The sequence below is a fragment of the Pelophylax lessonae genome, assembly GCF_965119305.1.
Source record: "Pelophylax lessonae genome assembly, chromosome: 3".
In the NCBI taxonomy this organism is placed as follows: Eukaryota; Metazoa; Chordata; class Amphibia; order Anura; family Ranidae; genus Pelophylax; species Pelophylax lessonae.
In genome coordinates this window covers 185,526,727-185,548,994 of record NC_138770.1, presented here as the reverse complement: position 1 = coordinate 185,548,994, position 22,268 = coordinate 185,526,727, and the positions used below count along the sequence as shown (strand labels likewise).

General features: G+C 41.5%; 1 protein-coding gene across 4 annotated transcripts in view; it reads right to left on the bottom strand.

Annotated features, from left to right (window-relative positions):
- Positions 1-979: 979 nt before the first annotated feature.
- Positions 980-22,268, bottom strand: part of ZBTB38 (zinc finger and BTB domain containing 38) — a 68,581-nt gene continuing 47,292 nt past the window's right edge. For all 4 annotated transcript variants that reach the window (XM_082249616.1, XM_082249617.1, XM_082249618.1 and 1 more), the window contains exon 2: positions 980-5,580. In XM_082249616.1, the coding sequence (XP_082105742.1) occupies positions 1,772-5,580 (3,809 nt within the window). In that variant the 3' untranslated portion in view covers positions 980-1,771. The remainder of the gene's footprint in view (positions 5,581-22,268) is intronic.

Genomic DNA, 22,268 nt, shown 5'->3' with positions numbered 1-22,268 from the left:
TTTTCTTTGGAAGCATTGACAGCAAGTAAGAAAAGCATGTGTATTTGGTAACCACCGTATAATCTTTACAGTAACTTCAAGCCTTGTGGTGATTGCACATCAAATACAAATGCAACTCAGAGCTTGAGAAATTACACCCCAAGCTCCATTCTGCATGTATCCTCACCAGCAACACATGGAGCATATTATTAATAACAACATTTTCAAAAATATGAAGCAAAACTTAGATATATCAGTAATTAGATTGGATTTAAGTCAAAATAGAAATCTACCATCTACTACTGACCATCCCTAGCAATAGCACATAGGGGTCTGACCCTAGCACAAACCTTAGGTAAGCACTGTAGTGACATTCTTCTTGGTTTTATTTACATTAACTTGGGTCCCGCAGTCAGATGAATTGGTGCTCAAAGAGTATTACTGTACCAGAATAAGTGTTTTGCAATCCAAGATTTCACTAGCAGATGACTCTCAGTTAAAACCCCAAATACCAGTTTCCTGGAAGTTGCAAGAGGTGGAGACCCCTATATGTTACTACATGGACCTGCCAAAAGCTTATGGAAGATACCTTCTAAAACGGAAATCCTTTTTAATTATAAAAAAAGTAAAAACATCCTTTGGTTGCATAGACAAAATTAACGTTCATTTTTTTTTTTTTTTTTACAGTTATAATCTATTTGCTTTAATATCCAATATTAACGTCACAGAATGCTTGTTATTTTTTGAACTGGCAATTCACAAATGATGATATTTTGTTTAATTGTGTTAACAATGTAATTTACTATGTGTTATAAACTGTTTAGTTGTACAATACATAATTCTTTCTTTTGTCCCTGGTTGCAATGAGCTGTTTCCTAAATAACACAATAATTACAGTATATAATGCTGTACAGTGCTTTCTGTGTGTAGTATAATATATAGCATTTAAAGAAGCAGTCCACACAAAAATACCCTCATTAAGCATTAAAATATCTAAGTGAGCATGGACGGTCAAGGAGTACTTGTGTAATCACTGCTGAGGAGTGCTATATGACACTGATATTTTATTTATGTTTTATTATCGATTTTATCAAACATCTTAAGAACAAAGTACACTTCATTAGGAGGGAAGGGAATCTCTTGTTTATGTGGGTCCCCTGGTAAGCGCAATAAGTGGCTGCCACTTTAACAAACTTATATTGTACTACAAACTGTACAGAACGTGTTGCTCGGCTAACTGCTAGCAAGAACACATGTAATAAGCTGACATTTATACATAGAACTAGTGCAAAGATGTACAGCTCAGGGAAACTAACACTTATGAACACTTGATGTTTTATTAAAGGGCCAATAAACTAAAATGTACTAGCTCTTTTATATAAAAGTGTTTTAATAACATTCACTAATAAATATGGAAAAATGTGGAGCTTATAAGAATTTAAAATATCTTAGATGAAAACTGTATCATGATATTTTGCTATACAGAAAATAATTTGTGTCCAGTAATGAGGTTGAAGAATCCTGTCATGGCATAACATCCTTTATCTTCAAATTGCAGCCTCAAGGGGGTTAAAAGATCTTAATTTCTGTACAGATTTGTGAACCTTTACACATATATATTTGTGAATGCTATTAGTACACTGTCTATACATAAACTCTTTGTTTTAGAATAACTTGGTCCTTTAAACCGTGTATGCTGCTATGGGCCTGTAACTGTCCGTTAGCAACAAAAGAGTTAATGAACAAAAAATAGCTTGTGATTTTTTGTTTTAAAATGTTTCACCACAATCATCTACGGGACAAATGGGTTATCAAAACTTGTCATCGTCTTTAATTCTGTGAAAGTCTTAGTGCTCTCTTTTAAGGAAGAATGATCAGAGTTCAAATTTTCCTCCAGGTTATAGTGCCTTGTTTTCCAATGCTTCCAGCCCTTGGGGACCTCCATTAGGACACTGCTGTGTAATGCAACAGGTGGTAGTGGAGGTGGAGTCATGAAATGACTGGAGTCAGTTTCCCCAATGGCACTTACATTCTCTACAGGGCTTGGAGTGCAAACATTATGGGGTATGACCTCTGTAACACCACTGCTGTAAGACAACAGTGGAGCCTCACAGTCATCAAAGGAAGGAGGAAAACTTTCAGGCATGCTTACAGATCTCCTTTCCCCAGTCGTTTTAGGTTCATTACAAATGCTACTTGCAACACCACCCCAGGTGCATATTTCTGCAGCAGATGGTTGTAAGTCTTTTCGCTCCCTATGCTTTAGTCCCCTGAAATAGTGTTTCTTTTGGTGCATCACAAGGGCGGCAGCAGTCTTGCAAACTTTGGAACACTGGACACAAACAAACCCCTTTTCACTCTGCTCTTCTAAATGTTTTTGCTCATGATTGTTTCTTGAAGTAAGGTAGAGAAATTGCTGCGAGCAGAACTTACAGTCATACATTTTTTCTCCAGTGTGAATCCTTTCATGTTTTTTCAAAGTTTTATGCAACAAAAATGTCTTTTTGCAATATTGACACGTGAGGTTTTTTCCAACCTGATGGATACGTTCATGCTTGCTTAAGTTCCCAGGAAAGGAGAAGCATTTTCCACATACCTTGCATGAGTAAGGCTTCTCTCCAGTATGACAACGCATGTGAACCTTCAGTGTTGAAGGATTTCTAAAGGATTTTTGACACAGTTCACAAAAGGAATCCTTAGTGTCTATTTGCCATTGTGTAGCAGGCATTCCTTGCTCAACTTCCTCCTCCTGTTCAGCTGTCTTTTCCTGTTCATCTGATTTTTCGGGAGAACATTCAAAATCAAATGCTTCTGGAGAGTCTTCTGCATCATTTGTATTTTCGTCAATGGCCTCCCCAGATGAGCATTTTGTGTCAACTTCACTTACATTCCCGTCAGTAGGCCTGGGTCTACTGTGTTTTTTTCTTTTCTTCAATTTCCTGAATTTCTTAAAGTGCTTTGATTTCTTTTTGGGCTTATAGTTGTAGTAAGGTCTCCATGGTTTGTCAGACACATCTTGATCACTAGCATCATCACACATTTCCTCCATTTGGAGACTATCTGATCTCCGAAGCCGAATGGAGCATCTTTCTTTCTTGTCATCATCTGAATCCAGCCATGCTTTCTCAGGCTCTGCATGCTTTGGTCTTCCACTTTTCCTGAAGAACAGAGATGACCCAGAGATTTGCCTTTTCACCAAAGCTTCACTTCCAATTTTTACTGTGATTTGGCAAAGAGGAGCAATTCCACTATTGACAAGAGTTCCCGGTAGGGCTGGTTTGGCTATGTATGTTTCTGTTTTATTCCCTTCACGAATAACACTTTTATTATTTTTAGATGAAGGTGCAGGAAGAGATAATTCCCGCTCATCCTGATGAGCATCACCATTTTTGTACCCAATGGGGGATTGAACCTCTGTATTTGCCTCGGTTGCCTCAAGGTTACTTTCTTGGTTGGTATCTTTTTCTGGTGAAACAATGGTTCGGCTGGGATTCATCCCTATCCCATTTGCAGTTGCTGTACCAGTTATTGCATTTCCATGCATTATCACAGAGGAAACTCTGCTGCTGTGCATTATCACCGAGGGTGCAGAATTGCTAGCATTAATAACAGATGGAATATTCTGATTTTCATTAAATTGCGGACCAGGTGCACTGCCACTCTGCTTCAATGTTAAAGCGGAAACATGTGAAGGAGAATTAACTTTACTAACAGTCAAGACATTTGTGTTTTTGTCAGATTGTGTTATATCAAAAGGCCAAGTCTCCTGGGTCGTTGCTGAATCTGTCATACTTTGTGATGGAGCATCTAGTGTGCTAGAAAATGGCTCCTGGCTATTCAAAGAGAATGGTTGTGAATTGAGAGCATTCTGAACAACTGTGGGTGTGGTAAAGGAATTTTGAACTTGGAAGTGTGCTGCTGAAGCTGTTCTAGGGGTTTTCAGTGGAGGTCTTTTGCACTTCATGGGTAAAAGTCTATATAGTTTGTAAGGATAGATGCTTGGCTTGAGGCCCCTGTTTGCTTTACTTCCCACCCCCAGTCTTGGGTCAATGCCATGGGAAGATTTCTGATGATTTTTAAGGATGTAGTAAGTCATGAATGTTTCTAGGCAAAATATGCACTGATATCTTCGGTCCCCAGTGTGCCAGATTTCATGTTTGGTTCTATATTCCGCTAAGGCAAATACCTTGTTGCAATAATGGCAAGGGTATGACTTCCTCCATGAGTGGACATTTGAATGCCGTCGAAGACTGGATAGAGTTAAATAATTTCTTTTGCATACAATGCAGACATAAAATATTTTATCATCTACTATTTTAACAAAGTGGTCTGTTGCAGATGAGGAGCCGTTTGTCAGAGCATTCTGATTAGTTGTAGATTCTGTAGGAGTGCAGTAGTTCTCTGTTGAGGCACCTTGAGAAAGATTGTTAGGTATCCTCAAATCTCTGTCCATGTGCACAACCTTAAAACAGATTTGTTCATGCCGCTGTAGGCGTTTAAAGTGTGCAAATTCTTTGCTGCAGTTTTTGCAGTGTAAAGTCACATGGTGCTTTTTAGGAAGAGGATATAGACCAGCATCACAGAAAGATTGGGTGGCAGGTGGGTTACCAGGGGGATGTTGTGGTAAGGTGCTTTCATCTTCCCTTTGGCTGTAGAATTCAGTTTGGTTGGTGGTTTTCTCAGAAGAGCAACTCACACTATTAGAGGTACAAGTCTGAATGACTGCTTGTGGGTTAACACACTGAGGTTCTAACACCGGCATGCTGTTGGCTGACTTGGTCTCCTGGTTGGTAGTAACTGTACCAGGAGTTGTGCATTCCTGATCCCTTGTATGGCTACCTTTATTGCCATGGTCAAATACAGAGTCTCTTTTGTATGATGTATCACCAGAAGACACTGCATAGGAGTGCTCAGCCAAAGTGTTTACTGCCTCTCCATCATTGCAGACACCATTCTCACAGTTACCACCACTGTGCGCCTCTTCAGTGGGGCCTGTGCTCTTTTTAAAATTTGCTCTTAGATCCAGAGGAGAGAAGCCATTGACTTCAGTTTCCAAAATAGAAAAGGCATTGGTGATTCTTGGTCCATTAGCAATAGCCGGGTCATCTCCCTTTTTGTCCACACTCTCAGATTTCAGTCCGTTTTCTCCTCGATAAAAAGCAGGTGGCACATTTCCTTCAGGTTCAGTTGAGCAAGCAACCGCAGTAGACTTTTTGGAAGCTTTGATGTTTTCTAAAAAGGTTATGCCTAGCTTTTTACCAGCATCTACAAGATCAGTCAGGGTCTCCTTTTTCTTCACAGCAATCTTTGAGCTGTAAATAAAGTTCAATATCTCAGTAAATGTGTCTGCTTTCAAGTCATTTAGCTCCAAGACATGTCCCTGGATTAATATACTCTGGCTCCGAAAATGGTTTCTAAAGTACAGGCTGGAGGCTGCCAGTATATTTCTGTGTGCTTTGAATTTAGTATCTTCAACCACAATGGTAACGTCACACAAGAAACCTTGCATACGCTGTTCATTTAGACTACAGAGAAGGCTCTCTCCGTGAAGACTGTCTGCTATGTCTTCTGAAGTGCACATTCTGATCCAAGCATAAGACTCTGTAAAGGAACAAACAGGAAAAACGGTTTAGTCTGCAGAAGCATGTAGATACATCTTTACTTATTAACCTGTTTCTAGCATACAAGGAAAAAGTTTCACTAAATCTGTGCAGTATAAATAAAACTGTAATAGTACTGTGCTTTGCCATATCTCTAGTCTATCATTCTTCTGAGAGAGCGATACAATCTCCATAGGCCTTAAATAAAACCTGTGCCAAAAGAATCTAGAGATTGACATTGCTGACTTCTTCTGAAAATGGCATTGCTGCTATGCAGATATACTATGAATGAATGGTATAAATATTATTACAATTAAAATGCAAGCTACTTTAAAAAAACTGAAAAAAGGAAATTGATCTTTTTAAGATCCACTTAGATCTAATAAGGTGAGACCTCACTTGGAGTATTGTGCGCAGTACTGGAGGCCATATCTCCAGAAGGATATAGATACTCTAGAGAGAGTTCAGAGAAGAGCTACTAAACTAGTACATGGATTGCAGGAAAAAACTTACCAGGAAAGGTTAAAGGACCTTAACATGTATAGCTTGGAAGAAAGAAGAGACAGAGGGGATATGATAGAAACTTTTAAATACATAAAGGGAATCAACTCGGTAAAGGAGGAGAGCATATTTAAAAGAAGAAAAACTACCACAAGAGGACACTGTTTTAAATTAGAGGGGCAAATGTTTAAAAGTAATATGAGGAAGTATTACTTTACTGAGAGAGTAGTGGATGCATGGAATAACCTTCCTGCAGAAGTGGTAGCTGCAAACACAGTGAAGGAGTTTAAGCATGCATGGGATAGGCATAAGGCTATCCTTCATATAAGATAGGGCCAGGGACTATTCATAGGATTCAGATATATTGGGCAGACTAGATGGGCCAAATGGTTCTTATCTGCCGACACATTCTATGTTTCTATGTTTCTATGTTTTTTCCAACTGCTGTTTGATGGAACCTGTGAGGCACAGTCTGGCAGGATTGTGGACAGTGTATATGTGTCACTTAAATAATACTAAACACCAAGTGTTTAAAATGGTGCTAAAGGCAGAAGGTTTTTTTTTTTAATCTTAATGCATTCTATGCAATAACAGCTTGCCAACCGTACACTGTATATATTCTGCACTTCCAGGTCTGGGACTCGATCCCGTTCCTGAGAGTAGCAGATCGGCAGTCTGCCTTTGTAAACAAAGCAGATCGCTGTTCTGTGAGAAGGGGGGGGGGGTAGTGATCCTGTGTTTCTGCGAAGCAGGAACACAGATCTCTGCCTTCTCACGGTACAAGCCCATCTCCCACAGTTAGTAAGCACTCCCTAGGACCACATTTAACCCTTTGATTACCCCTGATGTTAACCCCTTCCCTGTCAGTGTCATTAGTACAGCGACAGTGCATATTTTTAGCACTGATCACTGTGTTGGTGTCACTGGTTCCCCAAAAAAGTGTCAAAAGTGTCACTTAGGGGTTAATTTACTAAAGCTGGAGAGTGCAAAATCAGTCTCACTTCTGCAGAGAAACCAATCAGCCTCTAACCCCAGATTGTTCAATTAAGCTTTGGCAATAAAACCTGGAAACTGATTGGTTTCTCTGCAGAAGTGAGACTGATTTTGCACTCTCCAGCTTTAGTAAATAAACCCCTTAGTGTCTAATATGTCCACAGCAAAATCGCAGTCCTGCTATAATTTGCTGATCGCCATTACTAGTACAAAAAAAAATATATAAAAATTCCATAAAAATATCCCATAGTTTGTAAATGCTATAACTTTTGTGAAAAACAATCAATATACGTTTATTAGGATTTTGTTTACGAAAAATATGTAGCAGAATACATATTGGCCTAAATTAATGAAGAAATTAGATTTTTTGCATTTTTTTATTGGATGGTTTTATAGCAGAAAGTAAAATATATATATTTTTTCCCCCCAAAATTGTCGGCCTTTTTTTTTTTATAGTGCAAAAAATGAAAACCACAGAGGTGATCAAATACCAACAAAAGAAAGTTCTATTTGTGGGAAAAAAGGACAGACATTTTATTTGGGTACAGTGTCACACGACCCTGCAATTGTCAGTTAAAGTAACGCAGCGTTGTATCACAAAAAAAATGGCCTGGTCATAAAAGGAAGTAAACCTTCCTGAGCTGAAGTGGTTAAGATAAAAAACCCTGTGTGCAGCAGCCCCCCTCAACTCCCTAATACTTACCCAAGCCCCATCTCGATCCAGTGATGTCCACGAGAGCCTTGGTTGTCCGTGACTCTCCCTCCTCAATGGCTGAGACAGTAGCGGGCGCCATTGGCTCCCACTGCTGTTAAACAAAGTCAGTGAGCCAAAGAGGAGAGGGGGGGGGGGTGGGGCCGAGCAACAGCTCCGTGTCTGAATTGACACACAAAACAGCAGCTGGGTAGGAGGAAGGGGCCAGGAGCGCCAGCAGGGGACCCGAGACGAGGAGGATCTGGGCTGCTCTGTGCAAAACTACTGCACAGAGCAGGTAAGTACTGTATATTATGTTTGTACTTCTTTCCTAATTGATAAACAGTTGTCACATGACCCAGATCATTTTCAGCATGTCTGTAGAGAAACAGTGGCAGGAAGAGCTTCTATTCACCACTGTATATACACCAACATGTGTGACTCTATAGTCACATGGGTGGGTTTAGATGTGATAGGGAGTAAATGCTCAGTATAAAAACTGAGCATGTTCAGAGCTTCCAACATTGCTCTGCAAAATCCCTAGTTGCACTGGGGACTTGGACAGAGGTGGGAGATAGAGAACAGCAAGATCAACCAGGTTTTTTGAGGAATATAGAAAACTAATCTCAGAGTGACTGAGTGAGTATGAACAGCATGTAAGGTACTGAAAGTTTTTTTATGATGTCGGTTTAGTGACACTTTACGTTTATCATCTACACATGGTGAGGGGCTCCAGGATTTTATTCTGGTATGGAGTGAACAAAATTTTTGTATTCTCAAATCAGTTTTATCAGATAAAGCCTTCGGTCCTAGGTCCACATCTTACCTGTTGTTCAGTCCTCATTAATTATTTTCAGTTGTCCACAGGTTTTGCACTGACAGATGCTCAGACAGCTCCCAATATCTGCCAACTCATTATGGGGCACCCTGTTAGTCAAGAACTGACCTAAATTTAGTTAGGGTCCTTTCACACAGGCATTCCGCCTAGCAGACTCCGCTTTGCTCAACGGGGGATCGATCAGCTGATCCCCACTGAGCAGGCAGATAACGGTCCGTCTGCACACTGAGCGTGACCTGTCAGAGCCCGGCTCTCCTCTTTGGGGAGATCGGATGAAAACAGCCAGCCTGTCTGTTTTCATCCGATCCGACAGACAGATGGAAAATAGGGTTACCATCTGTCTGGATTTCATGGACAGGATCGGATCGGATAGCAGCGGGTGTCAGCAGACATGTCACCACTGACATCCGCTGCCTCATAGGGGTGAATAAAGCAACTGATCAGATCCGGCTAAAAAACTGAGAGGTGGACCTGATCAGAAAGCCCCTGTGAAAGGGGTCTAAGTAGCTCGGACAAGCAGATGTTTTGATGTATGTTATGGGCTTGGTGTACAAAGCCCTTCTACACTAAACTGTTGCACTGCTGAATAAAAGTGCAGGATAAACCAGTTCCTGGGTGTCCTTGTCTAGTGCATTGTTTACAGGAGCCAATACTAGTTGTGTTTGTCTCCTTTAAAAACCACACCCAAATGTATGAATATATTGAGAATAAAGTCACCCATTTAGATTGCAGTACAATTTCATCTAAACTTAGCAGACTGTACAATTGGAAATGTGTGTGCAGCATACAGAAACTAGAGGAAGAATCTAAATATATGTATAATAAATATACTGTAATCATGAAAATATGTAATGACAAGGCATAAAATTACCAATTAAAAGGCTTTACAATAAGAACTCAAAATAGGTCTTGGAAATATAAAATAATGTAGAACAGCTGTGCTAAATCCTATATATATATATATATATATATATATATATATATATATATATATATACATATATCAAACCTGATAGCAAACAAACCCCGAAATAATTAATAAATACAAAAATGCAAAAACTGTTTTAGTCCCCGTTCACACTAAGGCGACCTGTGAGGTGACCTGGTCGCCTCACAGGTCGCCGTAGGTCGCCTTCCATAGGGAAGCTGCGGACCCGTTCTAATAGGAGCGACACAAGTCGCTCCGACTTAGAAAAAGGGTCCGGAGCTTCTTTGGGGCGACCCGGAGGCGACCGCCATATACTTCAATGTTATGAAGTCTGTGGCGGCCGGTCCGAGGTCGCGGCGCGCTGCTCGCACCGCAACCTCAGAGGTCGCCCCCCCAAGTCGGATCGCGGCAATGTGAACGGGGCCTTACAGGGTCATTGTACCTCTGACAGCCAAACAACTGAAGATAAACATAAGCAAAGAGGATGGGGGATGTAATGGAGGCAATGAATAGGGTTTCTCTGAAACAGTCAGTAAAAAGCCCAACCCTAGGTGATCATATTCTAGACCTATTACTGACAAATGGAGATTAATTGTCTGATGTTGAGGTGGGAGAAAATGTGGGTTCCATTAATCCCCAATGTCTTTAGTTTTATATTAAAACAATAACTGTTTAAAGTGGTTGTAAAGGCTGACGTTTTTTTACCTTCATGCATTCTATGCATAAAGGTAAAAAACCTTTGGTGTACAGCTCTCCCTCACCCCCCCCCTAATACTTACCTAAGCTGATCTTGATTCAGCGATGTGCACGAGACCAGGGGCTCTCCCATTGGATCCCATTGCTGTCACCCACAGCCAGTGAGGCAGGAGCAGGGGGCAGGGCTGAGCTGCGCACTCTGTGTCTTATGGATGCAGAGACCCGGCGCGGGAAAGAGCATGCATGAGTGTCCCCACAGCAAAAGGCTTGCTATGGGGGCACTCGGCAAGGGGGAGGGGCCCAGAGTGCAAGGGGGGACCTGAAAAGAGGAGGATCGGGGCTACTCTGAGCAAAACCACTATGCAGAGCAGGTAAGTATAACATGGTTGTTATTTTAGTTTTATTAACATTTTTTCCAACCAATATGGTTCACTAAAGAGGTAACTAGGATAGTAAAGTGAGAAAAATCAGCATATAGGAGATTCAAGGACACAGGAAGTGTAGCTGACAGAGAAGTGTAAAAAAATTGAAAAAATTCATTTATTTTTAGGATTTCTGGAAACAGAAGTCACAGAGGAACTGGCTCAGTTAAAGCTTTATAAAGCAATGGGACCCAACGGTATTCATCCCAGAGTTCTAAATATACTGTAGTTCGGCGGTCACTAAATGGCGGCCCGCGGTCCATTGGCGGCCCGCGCGATGCTTCCGCCCGGACCGCGAGCCCGCTACCTAGGTTGAGTCCTTCAGTCCCCTCCTCGCTGCGGCTCCCGGCTCCCTCACAGCCGGTGTCCTGTCGGGCCGCGAGTAGGGGGCGTGACGTCACGCGCGCGTCCCGCCCCCTGCTCCTGACTGCGGCTCCCTCACACTCGGGCAGCGAGCTAGGGCGTGACACTATGTGCACGCCCCGCCCCCCTGTTCGTGGCTTTTGGCTCAGCTCCTGGCTGCAGTTCAGGTATGTGGAGCACATTTTAGGGGAGAATAGCTGCACAAGCATTAGTGTGCAGACTGGCATATTTTGCCATATTTTATTCTGCTCATTAGAGTGCCCCATAAAAAAAAAAAAAAAAAATGTGCCCAACAGAGTGCTCCCTTGACATAAAATGTGCCCATCAGCGTGCCCCTTATTTTATGCTAAGGGACATGCTGATGGGCATATTTTATGTTAAGGGGCACTCTGATGGGCATATTTTATGTTAAGGGACACTCTGATGGGCATATTTTATGTTAAGAGCAACGCTGATTTAAATGTTTTGTTTTGCCCATCAGAGTGCCCCCTAACATAAAATGTGCCCATCAGCATGCCCCCTAACATAAAATGTGCCCATCAGCGTGCCCCCTAACATAAAATGTGCCCATCAGCGTGCCCCCTAACATAAAATGTGCCCATCAGAGTGCCCCCTAACATAAAATGTGCCCATCAGCGTGTCCCTTATTTTATGTTAAGGGTCACACTGATGGGAAAATTTTATGCTAAGGGTCATGCTGATGGACACATTTTATGTTAAGGGGCACTCAAATGGGCATATTTTATGTTAAGGGGCACTCAAATGGGCATATTTTATGTTAAGAGCAACGCTGATGGACACGTTTTGTTTTGCCCATCTTTCTGAGTCATAGCTCAGACTTCAGATTCGCGCCTCGGCCCAAAGAAAATTTTAGCGACCGGACCTCCTTGAATTTTAATTCATTACCCCTGCTGTAGATGTTGGAAAATTAAAGTGAAATTCCGGTAAAAATTTAAATCTACCCTTCATTTATTTTAAGATAACATAAAAAGTTTTATTTTTATTATGCACTTTTTGGATTGCCTAATGGCTGATTAGAAAAAACTGTCTAACCAAGGCATACAGAAACCCTCCTGGATGTGACCGACAACCTTTGATCTGTGCAGCCGAATGTGGCTGTTCACTGATACTTCCTAGTAGTGTTGTCGGTCGCAGCCAGCCAGTCACGCTTTATCCAGCCCCATTCACCCAGCCCCACCCTATCCATGATCATGCCACAGCTTGCTCATGCTCATTCACAAACGAGCTCTGATAGGAAAGTCTCCCCGGAAATGATGCTCTGCAGCTCTGCTCTATACATGCCCACGCCATTAATTTCACAAAGCATGGGTATTGCAATCGCGTGACGGGGAATACTTTAACTGAAAATGGTAGAAGAACAGACATTTTTGTATTTTGGGGCATAAAGATCACGTTGTATTGCAAAAATAACCACATTGAACAATTTAGGGCAGTCAGGGATTACATCCACTTTAAAAGATCTTTTTAACATCTTTCAGACCGCCCGTGGCAGTTTTACGTCAGTACTTTGACATTAAATACCGGTGTTATGGCAGTAGATAGCTGCCATAACCCCGGTATTTTCTTACAGGGCAGGTGGTCCTCTTTCACATAAAAGTGGTCCCAGCAGCAGATTCACCGCGGGATCACTTTTATGGGCGGCAGGAGAGGGGCACCGTTGGAGCCGTCGGTAGTGGGGAAAACAACCTGGGCCCTTGCCCAAAAGCCTTAAAGGGCCCATTTTTTTCATGCTAAAAAAAAATGACATTTTTTTTTTTTTTAATTTTAAGTGTAGACGTGAGATCTGAGGTCTTTTTGACCCCAGATTTCACATTAAAAAAGACCTGTCCTGCTTATTTCCATCACAAGGGACATTTAATAGGAATAAAAGTGACCAAAATTTTTTTTAAAGGGACAGCGTAAAAACAAAAAATAAAAGGTAAAATAAATAATAATGAAAAAAAAATATATAATGTGCCCCATCCCTCCGAGCTTGCGCGCAGAAGCCAACGCATACACAAATCGCGCCCACATATGTAAACGGTGTCTAAACCACGCGTGAGGTATCGTCACGATCGTTAGAGCGAGAGCATTAATTCTAGCCCTAAACCTCCTCTGTAACTCTAAACTGGTAACCTGTAGAAATTTTTAAAATGTCACCTACGGAGATTTTTAAGCACCAATGTTTGTTGCCATTCCACAGGCATGTGCAATTTTGAAACATGACATGTTGGGTATCTATTTACTCATAACATTATCTTTCCCATTATAGAAAAAAATTGGGCTAACTTTACTGTTTTCTTATTTTTAATAAAAAAAAGTGTATTTTTAAAAAAAAAAATGCATTTGTAAGACCGCTGGTCAAATACAATGTGACATAAAGTATTGCAACGATCTCCATTTTATTCTCTAGGGTCTCTGCTAAAAAAAAATATATCATGTTTGAGGGTTCTAAGTAATTTTCTAGCAAAAAATACTGATTTCTAACTTGTAAACAACAAGTGTCAGAAATAGGCCTGGTCCTTAACCACTTTAACACTAGCCACTGTGCTGCTACTGCAGCAAAGTGGCTCTTGTAGGTCTGACTACGTAGACCTACGTCGCTAGACTCCTCCCCCTGTAGGCTGCGCTCGCGCGCCGCCGGAGGCGCGCTCCCGCTGTTTTCATTCACAGCGGAAGTCGGGCCAGGGGAGGAGCGGCGGCGATCGCCGCTGCTCTGCCCCGATCGTCGGGGAATCCAGTTTGGAGATCCGCCCGCCTGTGTAAACAGAGCGGGCGGATCTCCTAAGTGACAGGGAGTGACAGATCGGAGTGTTCAGCATAGCTGATCATGCGATCTGTCCCTGGCTCACTCAGTCACCTCCCCCCCCACATGTCAGTAAGCACCAGGCATACATTAACCCCTCCCTCTCCAATAAAATTAACCCCTTCCCTGCCAGTGTCATTTTTACAGTAACAGTGCATATTTATAGCACTGATTACTGCAGTAATGTCACTGGTACCCCCAAAAGTGTCAAAAATGTCAGTCAAGGGTCCGATCTGTCCGCCGCAATGTCGCAGTCCTGTAAAAAAAATCGCAGATCGCCGCCATTACTCGTTAAAAAAAAAACCACCAAAAATTACATAAATCGTTCCCTTAGTTGGTAAACGCAATAACTTTTGCGCAAACCAATCAAAATACGCTTATTGCGATTTTTTTTACCAAACATGGGTAGCAGAAAACAAATTGGCCAAAAATTTAAAAAAAAATTGTTTTTTACATCTTTTTTGGGGGGAATTTCATATAAAAAAATGTTAAAAATATTGTTATTTTTTCAAAATAAACGCTCTTTTTTTGTTTATAGCGCAAAAAGTAAAAATCGCACAGGTGATCAAACACCACCAAAAGAAAGCTCTGTTTGTGGGAAAAAATGACGTAAATTTCGTTTGGGTACGGCGTCGCATGACCGCGCAATTGTCAGTAAAATTCGCACAGCGCCGAATCGCAAAAAGTGGCCCAGACGCAAGACAGCAAAATGCTCTAGTGGTAAAGTGGTTAATTGGTTAATTAATGTAATTTAATAGGAGATGCTTCCCATGACTGGCGGATATCAAATATTGTACCTATCCACAAGAGCAGCCGCAGGCAATTACAGGCCAGCGAGTTTAACATTAGTTATAGTCAAGCTAATGGAATCTCTCCTGAAAAAATAGATCATTGATCACTTAAAAACACACAACTTGCTGGACCCAAAGCAACATGGCTTTACTGAGGGCAGATCATGTTAGACTAATATGATTGGATTTTTTGACTATATTACCAATGTTTTGGACCAGGACAGTGCTGTGGACTTATCCTATCTGGATTTTAGCAAAGCATTTGATACAGTTCCACATAATAATCTAATACTAAAGTTGTACAAGCTAGGACTAAACCCTTGGGTGGTTCAGTGGATATGCAGTTGGCTAAAGAACAGATACCAGAATGTGGTTGTAAATGGGGTTCATTCAGATCAGAGAGCAGTCACTAGTGGTGTACCAAAAGACTCTGTACTAGGTCTTGTTCTATTTAATCAATATGTAAATGATATACCTAAAAGTTTAGGTAAGTAAGGGTAAGTTATGTATTTTTGTGATGACACAAAGGTGTGTAATAGGGTTGATATCTCTGAAAGTGTCTGTAACATGAAACGGGAGTAGGCATTGCTAAAAGATTGGTCAAAGCAGCGGAAACTGCAGTTCAATGTTTCTAAATGTAAAATAATGCACGTAGGAAAAAAGAATACCTTGACAGAGTACATCATTGGCTCTGCACCACAGAGGAAAGAGATTTGGGGTACTTATTTCAGAAGATTGCAGGCAGGCAGTGAGAAAAGCAAATAGAATTCTAGGATGCTTTACTAGAGAGATCACCAGCAGTAGTAAGAAGGTCCAGATTCCCCTATAGATCTTTAGTGAGACCACATTTAGAATACCATGTCCAGTTCTGGAGACCTCCCTTACAAAAAGATATAAGATAAAATGAGCCTTGAGATGGATAACAAAAATGTTGAAAATTATGGGGGATAAAACATATCAGGAGAGACTTCAGGAACCTAATATTTACAGTCTGGAGGAAAAAACGGAAAGGGGAGACATGATTGAAACCTTTAACCACTTAAGCCCCGGAAGATTATACACCCTTCCTGACCAGGGCCTATTTTGCGATTCGGCACTGCGTGAATTTAACGGACAATTGCGCGGTCGTGCGACGTTGTACCCAAATGAAATTGATGTCCTTTTTTTCCCACAAACAGAGCTTTCTTTTGGTGGTATTTGATCACCTGTGCGATTTTTTGATCATGCGCTATAAACAAAAAAAGAGCATCAATTTTGCAAAAATAACAATATTTTTCAAATTCTTTTATATGAAATTCCCCCCCAAAAAATGTAAAAATCTAAATTTTTTAACATTTTTGGCCAATTTGTTTTATGCTACATATTGTTGGTAAAAAAAATTGCAAAAAGCGTATTTTGATTGGTTTGCGCAAAAGTTATTGCGTTTACTAACAAAGGGAAAGATTTTGTCATTTTTGTTGTTTTTTTTAACGCGTAATGGCGGCGATCTGTGATTTTTTTTGCGGTACTGCGACATTGCGGCGGACAGATCGGACCCTTGACTGACATTTTTTACACTTTTGGGGTTACCAGTGACATTTCTACAGTAATCAGTGCTATACATATGCACTGTTACTGTAAAATTACACTGGCAGTGAAGGGGTTAACTTTTTTTGAGAGGGAGGGGTTATGTGTGTCCCTAGGGGTGTGATTCTAACTGTGATTGGCTGTGGCTTGAGGTGTAGGAACAGTGATCAACGGTCCTACATAGTAGACCTGTATGATCACTATTCCTACACAGGGGAGAATGACAGGCGGCTTGTTTACATCAGCCGCCTGCCTTTCTCCCTCTGCACCGACGATCGCCGAGTGACCGGCGGACATCGGGTCCGCTGGTCACATGCGTGGGGGGGGGTCCGTGACCGCGCGGGAGCGCGCCTCCGGGGGTGCTTGCTCCCTAGACCCTCACAGGCTAGCGACATAGTACTACGTCGCTCTGCCTGTGAGGGGCTGACTGCCTACGTAAATAGTCGTGCGGCAGTCGGCAAGTGGTTAAATACATCAATGGGTAATTACGGTTCAGGAGGGCAGGATTTTTAATATGAAACCAAAATCAAGAACACAGGGAAATTACCTCAAACTAACTGGAGGAAAGTTTAAAACTGATCTTAGAAAGTATTCTTATTAAAAGGGTAGTTGATGCTTGGAATAGACTTCCAGCAGAGATAGTGAGTCAATCAGCAGTAAGTGGCTTCAAACATGCTTGGGACAAACCTAGATCTATACTCGGATAAAAAAAAGAAAAAAACAAAATGGGCAGACTCAATGGACCACTTCTTGATATTTTTTCTGCTGCCACTTTTCTTTGTTTCTATTTGTACATGACCTCTCTTCTTTTTCAGCATCAGAGGTGAAGGCAGGAATGGATGCCACAGAACAATCACTGACTCCCAAAGGTCCTAAAGCAGTAATAAACCAAAACCAAAAAGGGGGTAGGCAACCTTAATATCGTCCGGTATTTGCGGAAGATACTAAGCTAAGCAGGCCAATATCTTCTATGCAGGACATTGTAACCTTACAAGCAGACCTGAACAAAATAATGGGGTGGGCAACTACATGGCAGATGAGGTTTAATGTTGAAAAATGTAAGATAATGCACTTGGGTGCCAGAAATACAAACGCAAGTTACTCGCTAGGGGGAGAACCTCTGGGTGAACCTAAGATGGAAAGTAGACAACAAGCTTAGCAATGGCATGCAATGCCAAGCTGCTGCAAGCAAAGCCAACAGAATACTGGGATGTATAAAAAGGGGATTCACTCCAGAGATAAAGAGATTATTCTCCCACTCTACAAGACTCTGGTCCGGCCACATCTGGAGTATGCCGTCCAGTTCTGGGCACCGGTCCTCAGAAAGGATGTTCTGGAACTGGAGAGAGTCCAGAGAAGTGCAACAGAGATAATTAGGGGAATGGAGGACATCAGCTATGAGGAAAGACTACAAGCATTGAACTTACTCTCTCTGGAGAAGAGACGCTTGAGAGGGGACATGATATCAATGTACAAATACCGTACTGGTGACGCTAGCATAGGGAACAAACTTTTCAGAGAAAGGGAATTCAATAAGACACGGGCCACTCACTAAAACTAGAAGAAAAGTGGTTTAATGTTAAACTGTGTAAAGGGTTCTTTACTGTCAAGGCCCGTACACACGTACCGATCGTCGGCATACAAACGTCGGCGGACGAAAGATCTGCCGATTGTACGCGTGTTAGTATGGTGCCTCCGACAGATGTCTGCGCACAATCCGCGGACAAAAGTCTTTCGTGCAAACATGAAAATTTTTGTCTGCGGACACCAGAACGGACGATTGTTCGCCTGTCAGTACAGAATTCGGCCGACAGACCGCAGATTTGCAAGACTAGGCATGCTCAGAAAATTAAAAACACAGGGAAAGTTAACCATTACATGACATCACTTCTGCAGTCAGCTGAAGTCTGCAGACAAAATTCTTGTGCTGTCCTTGTGCTGTCTTTGCACTTTTCAACAGACACCGACATCCCGGGGAGAAAAGACGAACATTTGTATGCCGACCATCGGTACGTGTGTACGGGGCTTCAGAGTGGTAAGGATGTGGCACTCTCTCCACAAGCAGTGGCATCAGCAGGGAGCATCTATAGTTTCAAAAAACTATCAGATGGGCACATTAAAGACCACAACAAACAGGGGTATACAATACACACATCATAGGTTGAACTGGATGGACTGGTGTCTTTTTAACTGGTAGGACCATATCACGTTAGAATGGCCATAGATGTACAGTCTGCTATTGGGATTTAACAATGTTCTTTATGAATGACGATAGGGTTAATCCGCTTCCTAGACATTTTGGTTCAGTGGTAAGAATCTTTACCATTCAGTTTCACTTATTCTGCAGCAGGTATTGTCCTTATTCCCCCTACTGCACTCAAACATATAAAAAAGGGACAATTGCTTCTAGTGAGAGAGGCTACATTTAATGGTTGGAGTAAGTGTCTGGACTTGAGAGTCTTTCCACCAAATCTTCTATGACATATAGTTAGGTCCATATACTGTAAATACTGTACTGATTAAACAAAAATCTCTTGTTCTGTTATCTTATGAGAAAATTTTCGAGCATGTCCTTTCGGATAACTTTGCATGAACTGTCATGATCAGTTCTCAAAAGCTCAGTACTAATGATAAAATTATCAGACAATTGCTCCGAAAACGTCTCTTTTTCATCTCATTGTGTGTACTAGGCTTAAGTTTGTCTGTACTGTGCAGGCACATCTTCATTATCAATTGTAACTAAATTTGAACACTGTCTGTCCTAACAAAGTTTATAGGTGTAGACTGGGCTTTTTGTATTTTAATGAGGGCAGACTTGGGACAGGCTCACTCTTAAGCCCCGTACACACGTACCGATGGTCGGCTTACAAATGTTCCTCTTTTCTCCCCGGGATGTCGGTGTCTGCTGAAAAGTGCAAAGACAGCACAAGGACAGCACAAGAATTTTGTCCGCCGACTGCAGAAGTGATGTCATGTAATGGTTAACTTTCCCTGTGTTTTCTATTTTCTGAGCATGCCCAGTCTTGCAAATCTGCGGTCTGTCGGCCGAATTGTGTACTGACAGGCGAACAATCGTCCGTTCTGGTGTCGGCATACAAATATTTTCATGTTTGCACGAAAGACTTTTGTCCGCGGATTGTGCGCAGACATCTGTCGGAGGCACCATACTAACACGCGTACAATCGGCAGATCCTTCGTCCACCGACGTTTGTATGCCGACGATCGGTACGTGTGTACGGGCCTTTACACTGTTCAAGAAACCTTACTGTCAACCTGAGAAACATCTAAAAAGTAAGAAATATAAAAAAGAAAAAAAAAACAACATACATGCTGTGTAAATGGGAACACATAAAAAAAACATACAGTAGGGCTTTCTCATATTTGACTGCAAAAGTGGAAATACATGTTAAAGAGGTTGTAAAGTTATTTTTTTTTTAACTAAAAAGATGTTATACTTACCTGCTCTGTGCAAGGGTAGAAAGGCTCTTCTGAACCTCATCTTCTGGGGTCCCCTGCCGGAGCTCTTCATTTCAACTCTTCTCCGTGTGTCACAACAGAAAGCCGCTTCCTGTGGCACAAGTGCGCTTCTGAGCCAGGATGTGTGTGTCCAATGACACACACAGCGCAGTTCGGTCCTGCCACCTCCCTCTGTACAGGATTTGACTGACAGTGGCAGCAGTCAATGGCTCCCACTGCTCTTGGCCAAGCTTATGAGAGAAGGGAGAAAAGACCTGCAGACAGGCAGAGTGCTGGATCGATGTAGGCAAGTATTTAGGAAAGGGGGAAAGGAACAGCAAATGGAAGGTTTTTTTTACCTTAATGCATAGACTACGTTGACTTTAGAACCACTTTAGGGGTTTATGGTTACAGCACACACTCTCATTTTGACAATCCAATATAAGCTTTAGGCTCCATTCACACCTGAGCATATTGTTTTCAGGCGTTTTTTTGGGCGTTTTTTGAGGCGTTTTTCCAGGTGCTTTTTGCAGGTGTTTGGAGGCAGGCATTGACATCTAGCAAAAACACTTGTAATCTGCCAAAAAAAGAAGCTCATGTACTTTTTTGAGCTTCGGGCATTTTGCTTCAGGTGTCAAAAACGCTCATATGTGAACAGGGGCCACTGAAATGAATAGCATTTTGCTTGTTGGGCATTTTGATGCTTCAGAGATGAGCGTTTTATGAGCTGAAAAACGCTCAGGTGTGAACAGGGCCTTAGAGCTACAGGATTCTGGATAAAATGAGAATCACAATTTTTTTGGTTAAAAAAAAGATCACGATTCTCTGCGTAACAACATCTTTCTAATACAAAAAAATTGGGCTAAGCTTACTGCTTCGTTTTTTTTAATTCATTGAAGTGTATTTTTTCCCAAAAAATTGCATTCAAAAGATTGCTGCACAAATACAGTGTGACATAAAATATTGCTACGACCGTCATTTTTTTCTCTAGGGTAACTTTGCTAAACAAAATATATATATATTATGTTTGGGGGTTCCAAGTAATTATCTAGCAAAAAATACCGATTTTAACTTGGAAGCAACAAATGTCGGAAAAAGGAGCTCATTTTCAGACTGAAGTTCATCCCTTTGATCTAAAAGAACCAGATGATACAATGTTTCTTTTTATCTCTCAGCGCTGAGCAATGTTGTGATAAACTTTGCCGGCTGTTTTTTTGTTTTTTTTCTTTGACAGCTGTGAGCACGGAAATGCTCTGCACTGTTACATGAATCGTGGAAATGCCGGATTAAAGCCAACCCCGCACCCCTAATACTTATCTGAGGCCCCTCTCTATCCAGTGATGTCCACGAGTCCCTCAGCTGTCTGGGACTCTCCCTTCTGATTGGCTGAGACACAGCAGCGGTGCCATTGGCTCCCGCAGGTGCCAATCAGAGTCAGTTTGCCAATCACAAGAGAGAGGGGGCGGGGCCGAACCACAGCTTTGTGTCTGAATGGACACACAGAGCTGCAGATCGGCTCGGGTGCCCCCATAGCAAGCTGCTTGCTCTGGTGGCACTCGACAGGAGGGAGGGGCCAGGAGCAGCGATGAGGCACCCAAGAAAAGGGGGATCCCGGCCATTCTATTCAAAACCACTTAACAGAGGAGGTCATTTTATTAAAAAAAAAAAGACTTTACAATCACTTTAAGATCACAAGGGGGGTTGGATTTTAATCAGATTTGATTGGATTTTTAATCATGAAACAAACAAAATAGAAAAAATTCAGACATAACATACACGACACATCACACAATTATTGAGAGAAAAAAAACAAAAGCCCACTTACAAAAAATATAACTAAAAAAGGATATTTATCATTTGTAATTCTGATTAGCCTACTCCACTAGCGGGGACATAGCCTGTCTATTGTGACCAGATGGCATCAAATTTCCTCATTGAATTTCTTAAAATATATGCGTTTTTCAAAAGGAATAAGCCGATTAAGATCAAAAATCCAACCAGACAAGGTGGGAGGATATGGGGAGGTCCACTTAAGGGCAATTTGCCTGCGGGCCACAAAAAGAGCAAGCAAAATAGTATTTGAAATAGGAAAAGTATAAAGACTGGGATCATGATAGCCCAACGGGCATATACGTGGGTTGAATTTTTAATGATTTATCGTGCAGCTCTAATAAGCTTACATGAATAATCTTCTTTCATGTTGTGAGTTCTAAATAAAAAAAATATAAAATGCAGCGCAATTTCATAAATTTTCTAAAATGCTAAATATGCTCATTTAAAGTGCAAATAAGTCCATCACAGAGAGTCCTATACAGTAATTTAAGATAAAACTGGTATAACAGGCAAGTCCTTAGTATTACGCTCAAAAACCCAAGTGCTGGAACAACTTGAAGTCATGCAAAGGACATACAAGAGGTGTATTCAATCCCATCACCACAGCTATCTCTGCCTCTCACCTCCAATAGGCGACCCTGCAGGGTCTATGCACATGCAAGCATGTATAACAGAAAGCGATCCTCCAATATTCCTCTACTGATTCCAATGGGTCCAATGCGAACACTCCACACCATATAGATGCATAAGGAAGCAATAATGGGAGATCTAAGTGCTCTCTGTTTAACCACATGCCTACCGGGCA